The sequence below is a fragment of the Halichoerus grypus genome, chromosome 9 (assembly GCF_964656455.1).
Source record: "Halichoerus grypus chromosome 9, mHalGry1.hap1.1, whole genome shotgun sequence".
Lineage (NCBI taxonomy): Eukaryota > Metazoa > Chordata > Mammalia > Carnivora > Phocidae > Halichoerus > Halichoerus grypus.
This window is the reverse complement of record NC_135720.1, coordinates 108,825,383-108,849,983: the sequence shown is the minus strand read 5'-3', so window position 1 is coordinate 108,849,983 and position 24,601 is coordinate 108,825,383. Positions and strand designations below refer to the sequence as shown.

General features: G+C 44.9%; 1 protein-coding gene across 4 annotated transcripts in view; it reads left to right on the top strand.

The window, feature by feature from the left end:
- Nucleotides 1-24,601, top strand: part of DAAM2 (dishevelled associated activator of morphogenesis 2) — a 126,509-nt gene that overhangs the window by 51,318 nt on the left and 50,590 nt on the right. For all 4 annotated transcript variants that reach the window (XM_036087336.2, XM_036087342.2, XM_036087326.2 and 1 more), the window contains one exon: nt 20,129-20,355. In XM_036087336.2, coding sequence (XP_035943229.2) covers nt 20,188-20,355 — 168 coding nt within the window. In that variant the 5' untranslated portion in view covers nt 20,129-20,187. The remainder of the gene's footprint in view (nt 1-20,128; nt 20,356-24,601) is intronic.

The following is a 24,601-nucleotide window of genomic DNA, read 5'->3' as shown; positions in this document are numbered from 1 at the left end:
CACTACCCTGCCTCCTAAAAGATGAGACCATATCAGCTGAGGTTTGGGCCTGGGGCTGGGGATTCCTTGTTCCCATCCCCCACCCCTCGGGTTTTTCCTAGAATCTTTACAGAAGCGTATAATATTAATAACTTTCTAGAGAGTAACCAGCTGTAGTGGCCAGAGCCCTTGGTGGTTTGGTGGTATGAGGCTGTAAATGGACATGTTTTGTTTGTTTTTCATAACTTTATTGAGGTAAATTGACATACAATAATCTTATGTAATTAAAGTACATAATTTGATATGTTTTAACCTATGTATACACCTCTGAATCCCCTACCACATCAAGATTGTGGACATGTTCATCATCCCCAAAAGTTCCATTATGCCCTTTTAAAATCCATCCCCTCCCTGCTTATCTTCCACTGCCTCTGTGGGCAACCACTCACCTGCTTTGAGTCACTATGGATTAGTTCACATTTTCTCAAGCTTTAGATAAACAGAATCATACAGTATGAATACTTTTTGCCTCTGTTTTTTTTTTTTACTTAGCATAATTATGTTGAGCTCTATCCACATGTAGCATGTATCAGTAGTTTTTTTCCTTTTTAATGCTGAATAATATTCTACTATATGGATAACTATACACTTTGTTTATGGATTCACCTGTTGATGGGCATTTGGGCGTCTCCAGCTTGGAGCTATTACAGATAAAGCTGCTATGAACATTCATGAATAAGACTTTATATGGGCATATGCTTTCATTTCTCTTGGGTGAATACCTAGGGTTGGAACAACCGGGTCATATGGAGGCGTATGTTTAACTTTTTTAAGAAATGGCCAAACCGTTTGGTGCAAGAGTTCCAGTTCTTCCATGTCCTTGGTGGCCTGTAGGGTGTACAGATTTCAAGGCTTGGTTGGTATGGAATTTGTGAGTCCCACCAAATGGCCAAACCTAATATTCAAAGCAGGTGGCTTTCAGTTTAGACTGGGAACTCTGAGGGATGCTGAACCAAGGGGTGCAGATTGAGGTGCTCCTGGAGACATTAGTCAAAAACTGTTTGTAGGATGCCGAGAAGGGGGAGACATGCGGGGCCAGCACTGGGCCCAGCATGAGACTACATGGGATTGGATCAGGTCTGGAGTGTGGTGTTTGGGAATGAAACACATGTACCCGAGACATTTTGGAAAAGTGGTGGCAAGAATCATTAACGGAATAAGGCATTAGGGATGGAAGAGAAGAGCAGTGGAAGGAGACCCTGAGCTTGGGAGACCGAACTTTGTGAGGGGAGGAGCTGTGTCTGTTTCATTAGCTGCCCCTGCACCCCCAGGACCAAGAGTAGTGCCAGGCATGGAGGGAGTGTCGACAACAGTGGTAGTTGAAAGAATGAGCAAATGAGTGAATGATGAACTAATGGGAGCTCAGGGGATAGGATCCAGTTGAACCGGCATCATTTAGCACTTCATGTAGTCTGTGGCACAGAGCCTAGTGTCAGGGGTGGAAGAAGCTCTGGAGAGCATGTGGTTTGCCCTGGTCATTTACTGACAAGGTTCAAAGAAATTATGCTCTCTTGTCCCAGGTAGCCTGCAAGGGCAGAGACCAGATTCAATCCTAAGCGTCCTCGTTTGTAGTCTACGGTTTATCTTCTTTTAAAAAGAACATCATTTTTTTTTCTGATGAAAAGGATAAATGCTCATTATAGGAAATTTGGAAAAATCTGGAAAAGTAAGAAAAATAACCCCAAACCCCAGCAACTCAAGTATAATCACTTTAGGCTGGTGTGTGTGTGTGTGTGCGCGCGCGTGCATGCTTAGATATGTCTCTATGTCCATCTGTCTATCTAATCTATCTCCTATGTTTTAGTAGTTTGGGTGTTTTCAGTCTTTTATTATATTATAAACCTTGGGATGGACATCTGGTCCCGAATCTTGGATGGCACCCTGATTATTCACAGCACTTATTCCCTTATAGGATGTCCCCACTAAACCATTAGGATGAGCAGAGTGCCCTGGGTGGAATAGAACGCCCATTGGGAAGGAGTTCCACCAACTTCCTCACACTCAAACATTTATACTTCTAACTATGTCCACACTTTAGTATGTTGATTTGCTTAATTCTCCCCCTTCCCCACCAAACTAAGCTCTTGTTTACCATGGTATTTTTCCAGCCCTTAGCGTGGTATTTAGGTGTGTAATGAATATTTATTAGAATGAATGAAGGAACAGATGAAATTGTATAAACAAGAGTGAAGGGAGGTGAGGGGTCACCTGGGTCTACATTTTCAATCACATTTGCCTTCTAGGGGTCAACTCAATTCCTTTTCTCCTCTCCCCCAGTCCCTGTCCCCCTCCCCCTGCCTCCTACCCTAGAGAGATGGAATGTGCCTGTTGTCCAGGATTTATGTCCAGCAGAGCCCTGAGGCACACGCAGGGCCTTTTCTGGTGTGAATGCAGGACTGTGGGAGGACCTAGCAGGATGACAAGGGGGGCACCACGTCTGAGGAAGGCTCGGCCCATGGTCCAGAGTGTGACCATGTGCACAGCCCAGCTGGGGTCCCAGGGTTGACTGGCCCTGGCAACACCTCGGGGTTCTGCCTTGATGAGGGACAGAATGCTTTTGTGCTGGGACCCCAGGAGAAGAGGACCAGGAGGAGTGGTCTGTAGGGAGCTTCTCCCAGCCCTGGGATGCCTCGAATGATGTGGGTTCTCAGCATGTTAGAGTGCTCCGGTGCCGGAGTGCACAGGAAGAAGCTGTAGGCTGTTTTCCCCTGCACCCTTTCAGTAAGGACAGCACCATCTGTATGAACTGGAGGAGGGGCTTGGCTTCCCGGAAGCGGGAGGTGGGGAGGTGACCCATGTCACGTGTAGGGTGGTTTCCCTTTGGCTGGGAGCCCCAGACCTCTGGCTCTAATGGGTAGCAGAAACTTGGTGTTGAAATTCCTTCTTCTCTTTTACTTCACAGCTGTTGCCCAAAGAGCTCCCCACCACTCCCACTCAATCTCAGCCCAAGTCCTTGTTTTCTGTGCCCAGTTCATGTCTTGCCAAAGCCCCCTCATCAGCTCACACACATGCTAGTGGGGCACACCCCTCCATGACATCTCCAGCATCCATCCCCTCCCCTCCATTCTTGGCAGTTCGGGGCCTCATTAACTCTCACTCAGACAGAGCTGCTGTCTAGATCTTCCCTCTGATGTCCCCATGTCCTGTAATGCCCTCCATCAGGGCCACCAGAAATTGCCTGTCTAAATCCCAGCTCTGATCTGAATCCCAGCCTATCAGCCAGCCACCCATCCTTCAGCGGCTTCCCCTCCTTTACCCAGCATTCAAGGCCTTCCTTTATCTGGCCCCAATCTGGTTTCCCACTGCACCTCTTTAAGTCCTACATTTCAGCCTGGGAAAACAATAGTTAACCCTCAAACAAATACGCATGTGAGCTGCACAGGTCCACTTCTATGTGGATGTTTTTCAATAAATATATTGGAAAATTTTGGAGATTTGCTGCCATTTAAAAAAGCTTGCAGATGAACTACACAGCCTGGAAATCTCAAAAAAAAAAAAAAAAAGAAAAGAAAAAGTTATGTCATGAATGCATAAAATTTTTGTAGATGCTAGTCTATTTTATCATATGCTACCATAAAATAGACACAATTCTGTCATAAAAAGTTACAATTTATCAAAGCTTGCACAAACACAGACCATTCATGGCACCATTCACAGTTGAGAGAAATGTAAACAAACGTAAAATGCTGTATTAAATTGTAACTGCATAAAATTAACTGTAGTACATGCTATACTGCTGTAATCATTTCAAAGTGACCTCCTGTTGCTATTGTGGTGAGCTCAAGTGTTGTATCCACTGAAAACGCTGTGTGACACTAATCATCTCCGCGTGAACAGTTTGTCTCTTCAGTAAATGGTGAATAGCAGTAAGAAGTGATCTCTTGAGGTTCTCACTATTAGGAATGACGTTTGGGCGAGTCAAAAGTTATATGTGGATTTTCTATGGGGGCAGGGGAGGAGTCTGTGTCCCTAACACCCATGTGGTTCAAAGGTCAGCTGTGCTTCCCTTCACCTCTTGGGGTTTTTCTTGACACCAAGTCCTCACTCTGGCACACCTTTCATTGTGAATGATTTCTTGGACCCCCCCATGAGATGCACCAACTTCTTTCCTTCCTCTGAGACTCAACTTCAATGCCACGTCCACAGGTGAATGTTGCAGATTACCTTAGCCAGAAGTCCCTTTTCTTTCCCTGCTGTCCCAGGCCTGCACCTCCTCCCCTCCCTGGTATCCTGGGTGCTTAGGCCCGGGACCTATTTATGCCCATGCCTCCCCCGGCAAGACTGTAGACCCAGTGGGGCTATGATTTGATGTTGGGTTCATCCAAAACACCCAGAAAATTGCCTTGTACATGACAGTCACTCAGGGCATAGATGGATGAATGAATGCATGCATGCTTGACTGGGACACAGGAGAGCAATTTTCTCTTTGTTTTCTACCCTGGTGAGACAAAGAAACCTATGTTCTATCACTTTGCAAAATGAGAAAACTGATTGGAAAATCCACAACTGCCACACAACACCCCCAAGTCCAAGAAATGGCACATTGAGGAATTTTCAGTTTTGCTTTCCCAGAAAGACCCTTCTTTCTCTTCATCCCCATCTCCCCTGTGTCTGTATCTCCCACCCCTCAGCCTGCATGGAGGGGACCCTGGGGCTGAGACAGTTTACTTTTGCTTTCTTTGCCTTTCCCAGAGCAGAGGGGGAGACCGTAATTTAGGCAGCTGCTAAAAATAGCTCCCCCAGTCCTGGAAAGAGAGCTTGCTTATTTTTGAAAGTGCTCCCTGCCCCCTCCCCAGCCCAGCCCGACGCTCGCACTACGAGTCAGATGCTTCTGAACACTGTCCTGAGGCTGGCAGGGAAGTCACAGGATGGGGCCCCATCAACCATGGGGTCCGAGCACTGTCTGGGAGATGGACAGCAGAGAAGTGGGGGAGGTGAGGGGTCTTTGTGCTCTCCATGTCCTGTCCTACTCAGATGGGTCTCATTCCCCACAGCCTCTTGGGGAGCCCTATGTGGGGACAGCGTACCAGATGTGGGGTCTGGAGACCTGGGTCAAGTCCAAAGCTCACACATCGCCTCTTTCCGAGCCTCAGATTTCCTTGTCTTTACAAGGGGTGGTGGTGGTCATATTTACCTTGCAGGGGTGTAGTGAAAGTCTGAGGTAAACCTTGACCATGGTAGGTGCTCAATGGATGATGACCATAACTTCGTTATTAGGATCACTGGATTTAGAGCACAGCCCTCTGTTTTAACAGGTAAGGCAGTAGGACACATGATAAGCCAGTATGATTTGCTAAGTTGAACCACATGAAATTGATGATTTTGTAGATTAAGCATAATTGAATACGGTCACTTACATATGATTCAAGCTAATAACACGGAAATCAGCAAATTTTCTGTAAAGGGCCAGGTGCCATAGACAATCCTTCCATGAATGGGCGTGGCTGTGTTCCAGGAAAATCGTACTTACAAAAATGGGCTGAATTTACCCCTGTAATATTTGCCAAACCCTGTCATAATATGTCAGATTCATTCTTACATAGAGTGAACTTTCTGTGATACATATAAGTCAGTGTCCAGGTATCTTCCCAATTATAACAGTGGCTTATCTGTAGAGTTCTTGATGGTGTTTATTATCACCAGACACTCCTCCAAGTGCTTTACAAATAGTAACTAATTTAATTCTCACGACAGCCCTATGAGGTATGCGCTGTTATTATTGCCCCATTTTATGGATGAGGAAAATGAGGCTCAGAGAGGCTGAGTAACTTGTTTGGAGTCCCATAGTTAGAGTGGATAGCAGTTCAACAGAACCCAAACTGAGTTTGTAGAGTCAAGTTGGATGTCTGTAATTCAGGCTGATTCAGGTTGGAAGCAGGGGGCGGGGGGATAGGGTTAGCAAGCCTGTTTGCTGCCCACAAAGCATGGTCTTTAGGGCCTTAAAGTGGCAGCAGGCATGGTAGAGGTGGACAGTGGGCCTGGGGTGGAAAAGCACAGACTCTTCTTTGGGGAGCTAAGCCCTGGGTCATGGCCCAGTGTCTGGGGCTGTTTCCTAGGTGACCTCCAGTGACACATGAAGGGTCAGTATATAGGGAGGAATCTCTGGCCTGTGGAACAGGAAATTGTTTACATTCCTTATGTTCCATGCAGTATCTCTGGGGAATTCTGGGCCCCATTCCCAGACCTGGGCCCCAGGGGACCTGGTAGGGAGAGGGGGGTAAAGGAGCAGCCTCCCCAGGATGCCTGAGCTCTGCTGTCAAACCAAGGTACTTGTATACCTTGTTGATTCCTTTTGCCTATTAATTTAGCCACAAATGAATAGGCCACTGGTCAGGACTCCGGCCTTGTGCACACCATGCTTTTTCCCCTAATGCCATTCCCCTTGCCCAGAAAGAATTTCTTACCTCTGTACCTTTCCTTAGTTCTCTCACCTCTTTCAAGACTGGCTCAGTGCCACTTCCTGGAAGCCTTTTCTGACCTCCTCTTCACACCCCAGGCTACACCAGGTTCCCCTTCCTAGTGCTGCCAAAGCCCCTGTCTCCCTAACCCTTCTGGCTTTTCTACAAAAGGGGACCCCTCAAGGAAAGGGACCATACCTTATTTGCTCTTGTGTCCTCACCACCAGGGTGACCCCTAGTGTCCAGCATGGCCTCCACAGGCTAGAAGCTGGTTAAAAGCATGTTGTTTGAATGCAACATCATCATCCACAAAGGCCTGCCCCTTTCTCTATAAGACATGGCCCTTGGGCGAGTTGCCTGAGCTGTGGGAGTCTTAATGTCATCACCAGGAAGGGACAGTGATGTGATATGAGAGTTGCGGGGAATAAATGAGATAAAGCAGAAAGTTGCCAGCACAGTGCCTGGCTCGTAGCAGGCACTTTGGAAGTGGCCATACATATCCTTGCCCCCATTACCCCCATTCATGGAGGTAGGAGAAGGGTAGAGGAGAAGGCTGTTTGAATACCACAAAGCCACAGCATTGGCCTCAAGTGCTAAAGGCAGGGTTTATGAATCAGCTTTGGTTCTACAACAAGAGAACGGAGCTTGGAGTCAGAATATTTAGTTGTGAGTCCCAGCTCTGCCTCTGAGCAGCAATGGGCGCCATTGACAAGACATATAACTGCTGGTAATATCATTATAAACCTCAGTATTATTATCTGTCAGGGGGGATAGTAATAATGACCTCACAAAGTCCTTGTGAGGTTGACATGAGATTGCAGAGCTGTGAAAACTCTTGGCCCAGCTCTGAGGGAAAGCTCGATCATGAATTATTGAGTCTGGATCTATAGAATGCTTGAGAAAGCTCTGAGCAGGGCTCAACTTAGGGTGTTTCTTGAGCACGTGCCATGTGGCTTAGTGGTTTACAGCTTTAGGGTCATGCAGTCATGGGCTTGAGTCCTAGCTATGCTACTAACTAGCTGTGTGTCCTTAGGCAAGTTACTTAACCTTTCTGAACCATGGTTTGTCTTTTAATGACTTCTTTAAGATGATGCCACCTATCTCAGAGAGTTGTTATAGGGATTGAAATGTGGATAGAACCCAGTGTCTGGTACACACCAAATCTCAAGTATTAATATTATTCTGCTTTTACTTATGACTTAGGAACAAGCGTTGATGATATAGGGCTTTAGAAGTCCTAGTTAGTATAAAAACTGGTGTATAGAGGGCCATAGTTTGGGGGTAAGGGTTAGATTTTTCATCTTTACAAACCAAATGGGAGTACTGCACTCAAGTGATAGGAAGTACTTCCTGGCTTGGTGTGGAATGTGGGAGGGGTGCTCAGTGCAGATGAGGAGAGCCCCTGGGGAAATCTTTGGGACTGGGATGGAGCCAAACAGTATGGCTGACCAGGCCCTGCCATCGCACAGAGAGGAAACCGAGTCCCAGAGAGGCTAAAACTGTGGCCCCCTGACCCACATCTGGATAGTGCCAGAGCTGGGACTAGCCCCCGTCTCCTGAGTTAGGTATGTGTTCTCCATTATGCAGAAGGATGTGAGTAAGGAGGTAAAGTCTGGCAGGAGCCGGAGGACTGGAGGAGACCCTTGAAGGGGGCCTTACAGTCCTCACAGGAGGGCTATTTCCTCATTGATGGTTTGCTGTTTTAGGCCAGTTAGTCTGTGTTTAGGGACCCACAGGGAGAAGAGGAGGGGGCAAGGAGACAGGATGTGGAGTGCACGGAGGTGTTGGTGTTCAGTGAATTTTCATGGAGAGAAAGGTGGGTGGTGGTAGGGGTGGGTTGAATCCCTCTGCTGGGGTTTAAGTCCACTGGGTTTTGTTCTATTGTTGCTTCTCATTTTTCCATACTGCTCCTCAATTTTTCTTCAAGGTGAGCACCTCCATTGCTTCTCTTTGTGAAGTGAACTTGCAGAAAGGAACACTCTGGCTCCCTTCACCTTTCCACTCCCTGCCCAGCATCAGGGACGACGGTTTCCCCTTCCAACAAGGGCTAGCTTAGAGCCTGAGGAAAAGCCCAGGCCCTCAGGTCTAGACTCCCCAGTGGACAAAGGCAAAGCTGGGTGGCTTCTTTTTTTATTGTTATATTAATCACCATACATTACATCATTAGTTTTTGATGTAGTGTTCCATGATTCATTGTTTGTGGATAACACCCAGTGCTCCATGCAGAACGTGCCCTCTTTAATACCCACCACCAGGCTAACCCATCCTCCCACCCCCCTCCCCTCTAGAACCCTCAGTTTGTTTTTCAGAGTCCATCATCCCTCATGGTTCATCTCCCACTCGGATTTCCCCCCCTTCATTCTTCCCCTCCTGCTATCTTCTTTTTTTTTTCTTAACATATATTGCATTATTTGTTTCAGAGGTACATATCTGTGATTCAACAGTCTGGCACAATTCACAGTGCTCACCATAGCACATACCCTCCCCAGTGTCTATCACCCAGCCACCCCATCCCTCCCACCCCACCCCCACCCCAGCAACTCTCAGTTTGTTTCCTGAGATTAAGAATTCCTCATATCAGTGAGGTCATATGATACATGTCTTTCTCCAATTGACTTATTTCGCTCAGCAAAACACCCTCCAGTTCTATCCACGTCATTGCAAATGGCAAGATCTCATTCCTTTTGATGGCTGCATAATATTCCATTGTATATATATACCACCTCTTCTTTATCCATTATCTGTCGATGGACATCTTGGCTCTTTCCACAGTTTGGCTATTGTGGACATTGCTGCTATAAACATCAGGGTGCACGTACCCCTTTGGATCCCTACATTTGTATCTTTGGAGTAAATACCCAGTAGTGCAATTGCTGGATTGTACGGTAGCTCTATTTTCAACTTTTCGAGGAACCTCCATACTGTTTTCCAGAGTGGCTGCACCAGCTTGCATTCCCACCAACAGTGTAGGAGGGTTCCCCTTTCTCTGCATCCCCGCCAACATCTGTCGTTTCCTGACTTGTTAATTTTAGCCATTCTGATTGGTGTGAGGTGGTATCTCATTGAGGTTTTGATTTGGATTTCCCTGATGCCAAGCGATATTGAGCACTTTTTCATGTGTCTGTTGGCCATTTGGATGTCTTCTTTGGAAAAATGTCTGTTCATGTCTTCTGCCCATTTCTTGATTGGATTCTTTGTTCTTTGGGTGTTGAGTTTGATAAGTTCTTTATAGATTTTGGATACTAGCCCTTTATCTGATATGTCATTTGCAAATATCTTCTCCCATTCTGTCGGTTATCTTTTGGTTTTGTTGACTGTTTCTTTTGCTGTGCAAAAGCTTTTTATCTTGTCCCAATAGTTCATTTTTGCCCTTGCTTCCCTTGCCTTTGGCGATGTTTCTAGGAAGAAGTTGCTGCGGCTGAGGTCGAAGAGGTTGCTGCCTGTGTTCTCCTTTAGGATTTTGATGGACTCCTGTCTCACATTGAGGTCTTTCAACCATTTGGAGTCTATTTTTGTAAGGAAATGGTCCAGTTTCACTCTTCTGCATGTGGCTGTCCAATTTTCCCAACACCATTTGTTGAAGAGACTGTCTTTTTTCCATTGGACATTCTTTCCTGCTTTGTCAAAGATTAGTTGACCATAGAGTTGAGGGTCCATTTCTGGGCTCTCTGTTCTGTTCCCTTGATCTATGTGTCTGTTTTTGTGCCAGTACCATACTGTCTTGATGATGACAGCTTTGTAATAGAGCTGGAAGTCTGGAATTGTGATGCCGCCAGCTTTGCTTTTCTTTTTCAACATTCCTCTGGCTATTCGGGGTCTTTTCTGGTTCCATACAAATTTTAGGATTATTTGTTCCATTTCTTTGAAAAAAGTGGATGGTATTTTGATGGGGATTGCATTGAATGTGTAGATTGCTCTAGGTAGCATTGACATCTTCACAATATTTGTTCTTCCAATCCATGAGCATGGAACGTTTTTCCATTTCTTTGTGTCTTCCTCAATTTCTTTCATGAGTATTTTATAGTTTTCTGAGTACAGATCCCTTGCCTCTTTGGTTAGATTTATTCCTAGGTATCTTAAGGTTTTGGGTGCAATTGTAAATGGGATCGACTCCTTAATTTCTCTTTCTTCTGTCTTGTTGTTGGTGTATAGGAATGCCACTGACTTCTGTGCATTGATTTTCTATCCTGCCACTTTACTGAATTCCTGTATGAGTTCTAGCAGTTTTGGGGTGCAGTCTTTGGGATTTTCCACATAAAGTATCATATCATCTGCAAAGAGTGAGAGTTTGACTTCTTTTTTGCCGATTTGGATGCCTTTGATTTCTTTTTGTTGTCTGATTGCTGTGGCTAGGACTTCTTTTTTTTTTTTTTTTTTTTAAAGATTTTATTTATTTATTTGAGAGAGAGAGAATGAGAGACAGAGAGCATGAGAGGGAGGAGGGTCAGAGGGAGAAGCAGACTCCCTGCTGAGCAGGGAGCCCGATGCGGGACTCGATCCCGGGACTCCAGGATCATGACCTGAGCCGAAGGCAGTCGCTTAACCAACTGAGCCACCCAGGCGCCCTGTGGCTAGGACTTCTAATGCTATGTTGAATAGCAGTGGTGATAGTGGACGTCCCTGCCCCTTTCCTGACCTTAGGGGGAAAGCTCTCAGTTTTTCCCCATTGAGAATGATATTCGCTGTAGGTTTTTCATAGATGGCTTTTATGATATTGAGGTATGTACCCTCTATGCCTATACTCTGAAGAGTTTTGATCAAGAAAGGATGCTGTACTTTGTCAAATGCTTTTTCTGAATCTATTGAGAGGATCCTATGATTCTTGTTCTTTCTTCTGTTAATGTATTGTATCATGTTGATTGATTTGCGGATGTTGAACCAACCTTGCAGCCCAGGGATAAATCCCACTTAGTCGTGGTGAATAATCCTTTTAACGTACTGTTGGATCCTATTGGCTAGAATTTTGGTGAGAATTTTTGCATCCATGTTCATCAGGGATATTGGTCTGTAATTCTCCTTTTTGATGGGGTCTTTGTCTGGTTTTGGGATCAAGGTAATGCTGGCCTCATAAAATGAGTTTGGAAGTTTTCCTTCCATTTCTATTTTTTGGACCAGTTTCAGAAGAATAGGTATTAATTCTTCTTGAAATGTTTGGTAGAATTCCCCTGGGAAGCCATCTGGCCCTGGGCTTTTGTTTGTTGGGAGATTTTTAATGACTGCTTCAATTTCCTTAGTGGTTATAGGTCTGTTCAGGTTTTCTGTTTCTTCCTGGTTCAGTTTTGGTAGTTGATACATCTCTAGGAATGCATCCATTTCTTCCAGGTTGTCTAATTTGCTGGCATAGAGTTGCTCATAATATGTTCTTATAATTGTTTGTATTTCTTTGGTGTTGGTTGTGATGTCTCCTCTTTCATTCATGATTTTGTTGATTTGGGTCAGTTCTCTTTTCTTTTTGATAAGTCTGGCCAGGGGTTTATCAATCTTGTTAATTCTTTCAAAGAACCAGCTCCTAGTTTTGTTGATCTGTTCTACTGTTCTTTTGGTTTCTATTTCATTGATTTCTGCTCTGATCTTTATTATTTCTCTTCTCCTGCTGGGTTTAGGCTTTATTTGCTGTTCTTTCTCCAGCTCCTTTAGGTGTAGGGTTAGGTTGTGTACTTGAGACCTTTCTTGTTTCTTGAGAAAGGCTTTATTGCTATATACTTGCCTCTTAGGACTGCCTTTGCTGCATCCCAAAGATTTTGAACAGTTGTGTTTTCATTTTCATCGGTTTCCATGAATTTTTTTAATTCTTCTTTAATTTCCTGGTTGACCCATTCATTCTTTAGTAGGATGCTCTTTAGTCTCCATGTATTTGAGTTCTTTCTGACTTTCCTCTTGTGATTGAGTTCTAGTTTCAAAGCATTGTGGTCTGAAAATAGGCAGGCAATGATCCCAGTCTTTTGGTACCGGCTGAGACCTGATTTATGACCTAGGATGTGATCGATTCTGGAGAATGTTCCATGGGCACTAGAGAAGAATGTGTATTCTGTTGCTTTGGGATGGAATGTTCTGAATATGTCTGTGAAGTCCATTTGGTCTTGTGTGTCATTTAAAGTCTTTATTTACTTGTTGATCTTTTGCTTAGATGATCTGTCCATTTCAGTGAGGGGGGTGTTAAAGTCCCCCACTATTATTGTATTGTTGTCAATGTGTTTCTTTGCTTTTGTTATTAATTGTCTTATATAATTGGCTGCTCCCACGTTAGGGGCATAGATATTTACAACTGTTAGATCTTATTGTTGGATAGACCCTTTAAGTAGGATATAGTGTCCTTTTATTACAGTCTTTGGTTTAAAATCTAATTTGTCTGATATAAGGATTGCCACTCCAGCTTTCTTTTGGTGTCCATTAGCATGGTAAATGGTTTTCTTCCCCCTCACTTTCAATCTGGGGGTGTCTTTGGGTCTAAAATGAGTCTCTTGCAGACAGCATATCCATGGGTCTTGTTTTTTTATCCAGTCTGAGAGCCTGTGTCTTTTCATTGGGGCATTTAGCCCATTTACATTCAGGGTAACTATTGAAAGATATGAATTTAGTGCCATTGTATTGCCTGTAAGGTGACTGTTACTGTATATTGTCTGTGTTCCTTTCTGGTCTATGTCGCTTTTAGGCTCTCTCTTTGCTTAGAGGACCCCTTTCAAGGTTTCCTGTAGGGCAGGTTTCGTGTTTGCACATTCCTTTAGTTTTTGTTTGTCCTGGAAGTTTTTATCTCTCCTTCTATTTTCAGTGACAGCCTAGCTGGATATAGTATTCTTGGCTGCATATTTTTCTCATTTAATGCTCTGAAGATATCCTGCCAGTCCTTTCTGGCCTGCCAGGTCTCTGTGGATAAGTCTGTTGCCAATCTAATGTTTCTACCATTGTAGGTTACATATCTCTTCTCCCGAGCTGCTTTCAGGATTTTCTGTTTGTCTCTGAGACTCGTAAGTTTTACTATTAGATGTTGGGGTGTTGACCTATTTTTATTGATTTTGAGAGGGGTTCTCTGTGCTTCCTGGATTTTGATGCCTGTTTCCTTCCCCAAATTAGGGAAGTTCTCTGCTATGATTCACTCCAATATACCTTCTGCCCCTCTCTCTCTTTCTTCTTCTTCTGGGATCCCAATTATTCTAATGTTGTTTTGTCTTATGGTATCACTTATCTCTCGAATTCTGCCCTCATGATCCAGTAGTTGTTTATCTCTCTTTTTCTCAGCTTCTTTATTTTCCATCATTTGGTCTTCTATATCACTGATTCTCTCTTCTGCCTTGTTTATCCTAGCAGTTAGTGCCCCCATTTTTGATTGCACCTCATTAATAGCCTTTTTGATTTCTACTTGGTTAGATTTTAGTTCTTTTATTTCTCCAGAAAGGGTTTCTCTAATAACTTCCATGCTTTTTCAAGCCCAGCTAGTATCTTTAAAGTAATGAGTCTGAACTCTCGATCCGACATCGTACTAATGTCCATATTGAGTAGGTCCCTGGCAGTTGGTACTACCTCTTGTTCTTTTTGTTGAGGTGATTTTTTTCCATCTTGTCATTTTGTCCAGAGGAGAGTAGATGAATGAGAGAACAAAATGCTAACAGGGTAACAACGTCCCCAGAAACTATACTCTAAACAAATCAGAAAAGACCTGAAGCCGGGGGAAAAGAAAGGGAAAGAAAGAAAAAAGGAAAAGAAAAAAAGAAAAAGAAAAAGTTAAAAACAAAGAAAAACAGAACAAAACAAAAAAAAACAGAATATGATCAAATATGATCAGGCTGGTGCATAGATCAGTGCCACACACTAGATTTTGGGTGTATTTTGGTCTGTTAGAAGAAAGTGCCTCCCAAAATTTTAAAGAAAGAAAAACATATATGTACAAAAATAAGGGTTGATATGATGAAGGGATGGAGTATGACTGTAAAGATGAAAATTATAAAGAATTTTATAAAAGGAATTGGTAAGATGTTGTTTGAAAAAAGAAAGAAGAGGATTTAAAAAAAAAAGGAAAAAAAAGGGGAGGGAATGTGATCAGGCAGGAGACTAGAACAAAGCCATACAGTAGAGATTTAGGGTTTATTTTGATCTGTTAGAAGAAACTGTATCTCAAAATTTTAAAGAGAGAACAACTTATATATATATGCCAAAAATAAGGGTAACTACTATGAAGGGATAGAATATGACTCTAAAAATGAAAAATAAAAATGTTTTTTTAAAAAGGGATTGATAAGATGTTGGTTGAAAAAGGGAAAAAGAAAAATTCAAAAAAAAAAAAGACAGTTAAAAAAAAATTAACTTTGAAAGACTAAAGAATCATGGTAAAAAAGCCATGGATTCTATGTGCAGTATTCCCCTAGCGCTGGAGTTCTGCTGTTCTCATTGATGGGTAAACTTGGTCTTGGCTGGCTGTTCTCGCTGATCTTCTGGGGGAGGGGCCTCTTGCTGTGCTTCCCAAATGTCTTTGCCGGAGGTGGAATTGCTCCGCCATTGCCGGGCCAGGCTAAGTAATCTGCTCGGGTTTGCTCTCGGGAGCTTTTGTTCCCTGCAAGCTTTCCGTACAGCTTTGGAGGACAGGAAGGAAAATGGTGGTCTCCCAATCTCCACCTGGAGGAGCTGAGAACTTGGGGCCCCACTCCTCAGTACGCCCCCAGAGAAAAGCAGTCAATCACTCCCGTCTCCCTGGTCTCCGGGTGCACTCCGTGTTCACCCAGCCTGTGACTGAGTGTTTCTATCTCTGGCACCCGACCCCATGTGGAGTCTCCAAACCCAGCAGATCCCTGCAGTGTGCTCCTGCGCCGTTCCTCCCGGGGGAGGAAGGGGAGTCTCCCTGGATCTGCCGCTTGTTGGGTCCCTGCTGGAGGAGCAGTGGCCCGACTGTGCCATGGATCACGGTTTATGGCAACCCTGAGCTGAGAGCCCACTCCTCGGCTCCATCTCTGCAGCCCGATTCCCCGCTCCAATACCTGGGAGCTCTGCCGCACTCAGGCATCCCTGGTCTTTCTGTGACCCCGAGGGTCCTAAGACCACACTGTCCCACGAGGGTTCCACCCCCCACTTAGCCACTGGAGCGACGTCCCTCAGCGGAGCAGACTTCTAAAAGTTCTGATTTTGTGCTCCGGGGCTCTATCACTTGCCAGAAGCAGCGGACAGAGGCCCCCTCCCCTGCCGTCTATCCTCCCGAATATCGCCTCGGATTCACTTCTCCGCACGTCCTACCTTCCAGAAAGTGGTCGCTTTTCTGTTCAGAGAGTTGTTGCTATTCTTTTCTTCGATCTCCTGTTGAGTTTGTAGGTGTTCAGAATGGTTTGATCCCTATCCAGGTGAATTCCTGGGACCAGACGAAATCCAGGTCTCCTACTCCGCCATCTTGCTCTGCCCCCCAAGCTGGGTGGCTTCTTAAATCAGGCTGGGCAGATTCCTACAATGCCAGGTCTCGGTGGTCCCAGCTGTGCCTGGAAAGGGCTTGTGGTTGCAGGCTCTGTCTGGGCAGGGTAAGCGTTGCCTGGCTGGGCAATAATGATAACGAAGTCACAACAGCAGTGCTGGCCTCCTTTAGAGAATGCCCAGTGTGCTCTGACATCTTATCTACATTACTGCTCTGACTCTTCACTGAAGCCCACCGAGGAAGGTGCTGTGATTATCTTGGTGTCATAGAACCTGAGGCTCTGAGAAATGTGCTTCAGGTCACCCAGCTGGGAAGGGAAAGCCAGAAGTCAAATCCCAGTCGTCTGACTTGGAAAATTGCTGGGGTGAAGGAGCCCTAAGAATAGGATGGGCGAGAAATGGGGGCAGAACCCTTCCTCCTCACAGTGGAGAAGAAGGAAGTCTTCAGGATCTCTGTAACCCTCTTCCGGCCTGGACAGCATCTTCAGGACTGGAGATAGTTCTAAACTAAGCTGCAGAGATTGGTCTTCTCTGGTGGAGAGAAGTAATGGGGGTGGGGGGCGGGCTGGGGCAAGATGGGGAAAGGGGCCACTGACGTGGGAAGACGAGCTCTAGACCTTAGCTTGAACACTGGCGTCTTGGGTTTCAATCCCAGCTCTGTCCCTAGCTGTGTGACCTCAGAAAAGACCTTTCCTCTTTTGACCTCAATTTTCTGATCTATGCTGTAAAGCTACATGGATTCCAGCTGAGAGCCTGTGGTTTTAGTCTTCGATGTTCAAGTGGGGCCCTAATAGACTTAAGAAAGAGTCATTGGGAGTAGGGCACCCTCAGGAACATCAGCATAGCGGGGAGCTGTCAAACAGGCAACCCCTTAAAAGGGCAAATATGCAGCACTACCCCTGGTGCTCAGGCTCTTCTCTGTGGGGACGGTACTTCCTGTTTGGAAGGTCAGTATCTCCATCTCCCATCCTCCTGAGGCCACACCACCTCACTTCCTGTACTCAGAGAAGATGTTAAAACATATATAATGACAAGTATGGCATGGCACCGAGCAATCAGAGCAATCATGGCTGTAAACAGCTGGTGTGAGACTGTAACAGGGTATACCAACTGTATGCCCATCCTGCCCCCAACTCCTGATTGTTCCTAGGAAAGTCTGGCTCAAGAGCTGAAGAGCAAAGACAGACAAGGATGGAGACTAGGGAGCAAAAAGTTGAGGAGGTGAAGGCAGGAAGCAAGTTCACAGGTCCTCCCAGACATCAGCTCGTCCCTCCCCCGAACACCATCATACTGTCAACTCAGCCTCACTGTGGCCTCTGGGAGAGTCCTCATGCTTTGTGCCCTGAAAAAACAGCCTCTCCACCAGCTGCAGCTGCATATTGGAGGCTGAAGAAACAAAGGGGACTTGGTCTGTACTCTGCAGCATTATCCCAAACTTGACAATAGGGAGGTGACCCCCAGGGTGGTTGACCCCAATCTGCCTGCAGAATTGGTGCTTTACTAAGCCTGATAGTCAGAGACCAGGGCTTTGTCTCACCCACTCTTGGCTACTGGCTATCAAGTCCCATGGAAAACCCCAAAAGCCTCCTTTCCTCTTTCATTTTCCTCAGCTCCCAGCCTATTTTAGGTCTTTGACACCATGTACCAGGATTGCTGAGTTAGCCCACTGGCTTCTTCCCCTATCCCCAGACTCAGGGCTGTTGCCTTATTCCCTATAAAGGTTCCTGATTGCTTATCAACTGCTAGGAGTCAGAGATTTCAATTAATATTTCTTGACTGATTGACAAGGGCCTGTCTTTTCCATGAGCACAGGCCATTTCCCAATTGACCAAGAAATACTTATTGAGCACCACTAAGTGCAGGGCATTTTATTAGCCATAGAAATGGGAGGGGTATCAAAGAAGCAGGAAGCATGGCCCCTGTCCTCAGGAAGTCTTCACTATACCTGTGGAGAGCCAATATATAAACACAAAAAAGATAACCAATAATACAAGACCACTTCAGTGTATTAACTGAGGCTCTCCTGGGTCTATTAAAAAGCCTGTCACAAAGTTTATAAAGAAAGATAAAATGGAGCCAGTAAAAAAGCTCTAGAATGACAATTAAAATGAATCATGACTTATAGGAGAGGCCTGATCAGATTAGACTGTTACTAGCTAGATTGTTAGGGTTTAGGAAATAAAGCGTTGTTCTCCAGAAGTTACCTAGGGTTCACTAGGAGCAAGTTATGACACATTTATCTTTTTCTGATAAGGTTCTAGAGCTCCATTCTGAGGTATGCCTTAGATTTGGTATATCTCCCCCCAAATTCCACAAGGCTTCAGGAAAAATCTCCTATAGTGTCTTTATAGAAAAGAGGGCTAGATAAGAGCATGGGTTCATGGATTCCAAGATGGTTGAAGGACTGTTCCCTGAGAGTGTTGATTACTAGTTCTTTGGCATTCCCAGATGAGGTAGCTATGTCATCTGGGTCTGTCTATACCTTTGTTGTGGTCAACACATTTAGCAATGGTATGGGTAAAGACCATGGGTATATTCTGAACATTTCTCTTAATGACCAAATCTAGGAGAAATAGCTTAGAGTCAAGACTCAAAAGTATCTTGACCCCTTGTGGCTATGCATACCAAAGCATTGAAAGAAGAAACATAAAGAGATATTTGTACACCCATGCTCATAGTAGCATTATTCATAATAACCAAAAGGAGGAAGTAACCCAAGTGTCCATTTATAGGTGAATGGATAAACAAAATGTATATAAATACAGAAGACTATTATTCAGCCTTAAAAAGAAAGGAAATTCTGACACATGCTATAACATGTATTAACCTTAAAGACATTATTTTAAGTGAAATAAGCCAGTGACAAAAGGACAAATGCTGTATGATTCTACTCCTATGATTCTACTCATACTGCTATTTAGAGTAGTCAAAATCATAGAGACAGAAAGTAAAGTGGTAGTCACCAGGGGCTTGGGGGAGAGGGAAATGAGAAATTATTGTTTAATGAGTACAGAGTTTCTATTTTGCAAGATGAAAAAATTTTGGAGATAGATGGTAAGGATGGTTGCACAGCAATGTGAATGCACGTAATGAACTATACACATAAAAATGGTTAAAATGATAAATTTTGTGTTATGTGTATTTTATAATTAAAAAAATCCTGACCCCAGACCTGTGATAATAATAGAGAAAAAGGCAGAATCCTTTTTATGTTAAAAAAAAAATTAAGATATATAAATACTGAATGAGGAGAACATGGCTGGGCAGCAGTATTGTGGGTAAGCTCTCCTGAACCCACCCAGGTTATCTGAAAGCACATTTAGGAACCAGTAGTGGTCAAGGGTGGTTTTAACCCTTTTGGAAGGCCTATGTGCAGGTAGTTAGGCTTTATCTAGAAGCTATGTGGCATCAACGACTAGGGCTGGCCAGTGTTTCTTCCCAAGCCGGGGCACCATTGAATGAGGCTCTCCCAGTGGCAAGCTAAAAACTTAACCCTTTCTGTTACAATGACCACTCAACTGTTGGGTGTTCCTGAGTTTTGGTCTCTGGCCAAAGTGGTATCTTCTGTTCTTGGTTGGTATGGAAAACAAATCTGACCAGATTTCCTTCAGTATTGGCTGAACACTGTTCCAATGATCAGCCCCATTTCCTCTCAGGATTCACTCTGATGACTCCCCCAGGTTACCTCTCCTTCTAGATAGATGGGTGGTGAGCCCATGTCCTATTGATATTTCATATTCATTCAAACATGCTTGGCACAGCAGACTGGACAGAAAGCCCTGCGAGTCTCTGAAGACTTCTATCCTCTACTCCCCAGGAGTCATGCCATAAAATTAGCTTGCTACCTCTCCTGCCAGCCTACTTCAACCCTTCCCTCCCCACTGGATGAAACCTTTAAACCAGGCATCTGTACACCTTAAAATGAATCTAGAGACTGAGTTGGCCCTGCTGAAAATGGCTCTGCTAGAGTGCAGGGAATAGGATACCCATCTGTACAATCATGGAGAAGGTGCAATTCACGTTCTGTGACTACCGCCTTCCTCTGTTCTCTGGGGGCATGGAAGGAGAATCTGAAAATGTCTGTGGCAGGAAACACTGGAGGGCATGATGGGGAGGGAATCCTCCAGGTGGAAGGAGCTGGAGGGAACAGAAAGAAGCTGTGAAAGAAGGGAGGGCGGGCCTGATTGTTGGGTTGAGGGCTCCTAACAGTTCGGCAAAGAAGTTATGGTAGCTCAGTGACCACTGTCCCTGCCTACCTGGCTGCCATTGCCTGACCACTCTATGCTGTCTGTTCTCCTGTCCAGATCACGATGAGGACCTAGGGCATCTGCCAGCTGACTATCCCCCCTGGCCTGGAGTGACCATGGCCCCCCGCAAGAGGAGCCGCCATGGCCTGGGCTTCTTGTGCTGCTTTGGGGGCAGCGGCCTCCCTGAGATCAACCTCCGAGACAACCACCCTCTGCAGTATATGGAGTTTTCAAGTCCTATCCCGAACCAAGAGGAGCTCAATGTCCGCTTCGCAGAGCTGGTGGTCAGTAAGGGGACAAGGAAGGGAGAGTGTTGACAACAGGAAGAGGGATTCTGGAGCAGACAGAGCAGGACAGAGGGCGGGGACCTATGTGCTGGGATCTCTACCTATGAAACTCTGCTTGGGGCGAGGGTGGGCCCACCAGGACAATGCAGATGTGAGGGAGAAAAAAGTCATTTACTGGTGTGGATACCATGAAATATGTCCCCAGAAGAATGGACCTACCTCATATCTCCAAGGGATTCTAGACCTCATGGTACAGCAGTTAATCCATCATGAAAGAAAGAGGTCCAGGCTTTTGTGAAATAAGGCAGTGAGGCGCTTCAAAGAATACCAGAACACTTGACACCTTTCTCTCTTCTGCTCTCTGGAACTTCCCTGGGATTCTTTCACCTCATACAGGAACAAGGGACAGAGTGGTGTTCTGTAGGCAGATACCAGGTCCTCATAGCAGGGGATGATTGACTAGAAATATGGAAGTAGAGATGTCCATATTGCACCTGGCTCAGGCCTGGTTCAGGGCTGGTGATTATATCCCATGTCTAGCTTATGGCAGGTGGATGCTCTGTCTTTTACACTGGTAGCAGCTCTTCCTGACTATGTGGTGCCCATTCAGACTAGAGCAGCACTACACCTTTGTGAGAACCACTCACAAAGTGAGTATGTGAAATTATACCCTGACCACAAAGAGAACAGGAAAGAAGCATGATTCCTCTTCTTGGAGGTCTGGTGGTGAGACAAAGCAAAGGAGACTCTCAGATCAAGGATGTAGGACCCATGCCCAGGACTCAGGGCTGAACCCTGTATGGAGTGATAAGCACAAATTCATCTACCCTAGCTCTTGGTCATTTATTCTCGTGGTTGGCCAGCAGTCAAGCCAGCAGAGAAAAAATGCTATGTGATTTGAAATGGGATTTCATATTTGAATTGGATAATGAGTTATGATTAAGGCAATCTAGCTTTCCAAATAACTGGACCACTATAAGATAAGACCATGCAGGTTATGCAAAAAAGTTATCCACCTTCCTTGTCACATCAGGCTCAGGGACACTCATTGTTGTTTCTGAACTCAGGTTCAGGAAACCCTCATCCTTTCCTCAGGATGGAGCATGGATGGGAGAGAACAAAGTGTTTACTAATATACAATGACATTTGGAACCTGATTGGTGTTAGTACTACTAGGATCTGTTTTGTTTTGTTTTTTTTAATTCAGAATACTGCTGACATCAAATGTGTTGGTTTTCCACCCCACACAATTCCCTAGTTCATTGCAGACATCAGCTAGTGTCCTACAACTTAACTCCATGCTGACATTAACTACCCAGAGTTAATACAGACCCTACAGAAGAAGGGCTCAGATCCACAAGACGGCCCCCCACCCAGACACCAGCCAGAAGTCATAGGTCCCGTGTTACCCACACTTCAGAGAGATTTGGCTACAAGTCGGGAATTCCCATGATCCTCTCCTCAGGTTGGATAATTTGCTAGAATGGCTCACAGAATATAAGGAAAGACTTCACTTACTACTCGCAGTTCATTATAAAGGATATTACAAAGAATACAAATGAACAGCCAGATGAAGGGGTACATTGGGTAAGGTCCAGAAGGGTAAGGGTCCTGTCCCAAGCACAGGTACTTCTGTCCTGTGGAGTTTGTGTGCACCATCTCCCCAACATGTGAATGTGGTCACCAACCCCAAGGCCCTCTGAACCTTGTCCCTTAGAGGTTTTTATAGAGGTTTCATCATGTAGGTATGATAGGTTTTTAACTTCACCTTTAGTCTTTCTTCTCTCTCCAGAGTTTGAGAAGTGGGGCTGAAAATTCTAGGCTTCTAATCAAGGCTTAATCTTTCTGGTGACCAGCCCTGTGAAGGTATCCAGGGTCCCACCAGAGTTGCTTCACTAGAAGAACAGAGGCTCCTGCCACCCAGAAAATTCCAAGGGATTTAGGAGCCCTGCATCAGAAACAAAAGATGCTCCTGTCAATTTTATCACTCATAAAATTCCAAGGAATTTGGGAACTTTATGCTATGAACTGGGAACAAAGATAAAAAAATATATTTCTTATATTATCACAGCATGGACATTTTCTTGAACAGAGCACATGAGTTTTGAAAGAAGGACAGGAAGAAAAATGTTCCTTTCCTTGGCCCTTTTATTCCGCAAGTATTTATTGAGCATCTTTAGTGGGCAGGACTCCTTACAAAGTACTTTGACAAAAGCAAAGATGAGGGGGCACCTGGGTGGCTCAGTCATTAAGTGTCTGCCTTCAGCTCAGGTTATGATCCCAGGGTCCTGGGATCGAGCACCGCATGGGGCTCCCTGCTCAGTGGGAAGTCTGCTTCTCCCTCTCCCACTCCCTCCACCCCCCCCCCCCGCTTGTGTTCCCTCTCTTGCTGTCTCTCTCTGTCAAATAAATAAATAAAATATTAAAAAAAAAAAAGGATGAGTCACACAAGTCTTGTCTGCAAGGAGACTAGCATCAGCAAACAAACTGAGCAAACTAACATTGAGCCAGTTTTGAGCAAACAAATGAAAAATATTCCTTGAGAACCTGCTGTGTGCTGGGCCCTATGCGGGTCCCAGGGATTTAGTGATGAACCAAAAGGCACAGTCCCTGCCTCCAAGGACGTAAAATCTAATAGAGAAGACTGATCTTGAACAGTAATGACAAGTGTAGTTAGTGTTTGGAAAGGGGACATTCATGGGCCTGCGGCAATGTCTAGCAGGGAGTTTAATTTTCAACTGAGGGTCACAATGGTCCCCCTGAAGAGTGACATTTCCACTGAGATCCAAAGGCAGTGTGATGGCTGGAGAAGTGAATGGGGTTGCAGAGCAATGAGAGAGGGTTGTCCCCAATAGGAGAAGCAGCATATGTGAGAGTCTCCAGTCAGAAAAGAGCTGGGCCGTTAGGGGTTCACCATGGAAGATGAGAGTAACAGGATTTCATACACAATCTTAAGGGTGATAGAAAGTCACCAAAGCAGGATGGTCTTCAAAAGACCATTCAGGGTACTCTATTGAAGAAGAATTATGGGTAGAACATTAAGAGGGTTTTAATGCAATCCAAGCTAGGGAGAATGGTGGCTTGGATTAAATGTCATTAGTGAGGATGGAGAGGACAGATTGAAAAGCTATTTAGGAGGAAATATAGGACTTGTTGGGCTTGGAGAGTGAATAGGAATTAGGGAACACCCAGGTTTCTGATATGAGGAACTGAGTGGATGTTGGGGCCCTGTAAAAGACAGGAAATGCCAGAGGAAACTCAGGTTTAGAGAACTGGGATGATGAACTTAGTTTGCATATTCTCTCTGTGCATCAATCTCCACATCTATAAAATGGGTTGTTGTAAGTTTATTGAGTAAACATTAAGCACTTAGAACAGTGCCTGGTGCATAGTGATACTACATAAATGTGTGAGGTACCTGAGGGACATCAAAATAGATAAGCACAGGGGGCAGTTTTGTCCCAGGGTCTGGAGCTCAGGAAACTGGTGGGCTAGAGGAACAGGTTTGAGAGAGTTTGGGGTAGTAACAGTCCTTCGGAATGGCTGAGAAGTCTTTACTAGGGAAGCATACAGGAAGGAGACACCAGGACCCCTGAGGGACTTCAACATTTGATGGGAGGAGAGAAGACAAGAAGACATCAAGGGAGCCTAAGATGAACATAGAGCAAAGCAAGAGGGATTGCCAGAGAGTGTGGTTGTTGCAGAAACCCAGGGAGATTCAATAAGGAGTGAATGGTCTGCAGTTAGTCATAGGCTACCTGGGCTGAGCCAAATCACCAAGAAATACCCATTGATTTAGTGACAGAGACCACTGGTGAGAAAAGACAAGTGCGTAAGTAACCAGAATCCAAGTTTGAATGTAACTGCTCTGGAGTTCAGGAGGGGAAAGATGGTCTTACCTGGGAATGGCTATGAAAGCCTTGCTGGAAGAGGCTGACCTTGAGCCTGGGTAAATTAGACCAGGGCCCATGGGGTGGGTGGTCAGGGAGGGTAGTCCAGGTAGAACTAACTGTATAAGCAAAAGAAGAAGAGATGCAGTTTGCCCTAGGAAGCGTAAGGTACATATATCTCTATTATTTCTTTGATTTCTGTCTCTGACCATGGAAAGGAAATACTCTAGAAACTTCAAGTGGGGCTCTGGGAATCTTAATTGAGGATGTTACTGGGATATGTAGAGAGTGATTCTAGGGAAGAACCTTTGTTTAGCATTAGATCTGTAGGAGTCTTTAGTTCCAAAGGCAGA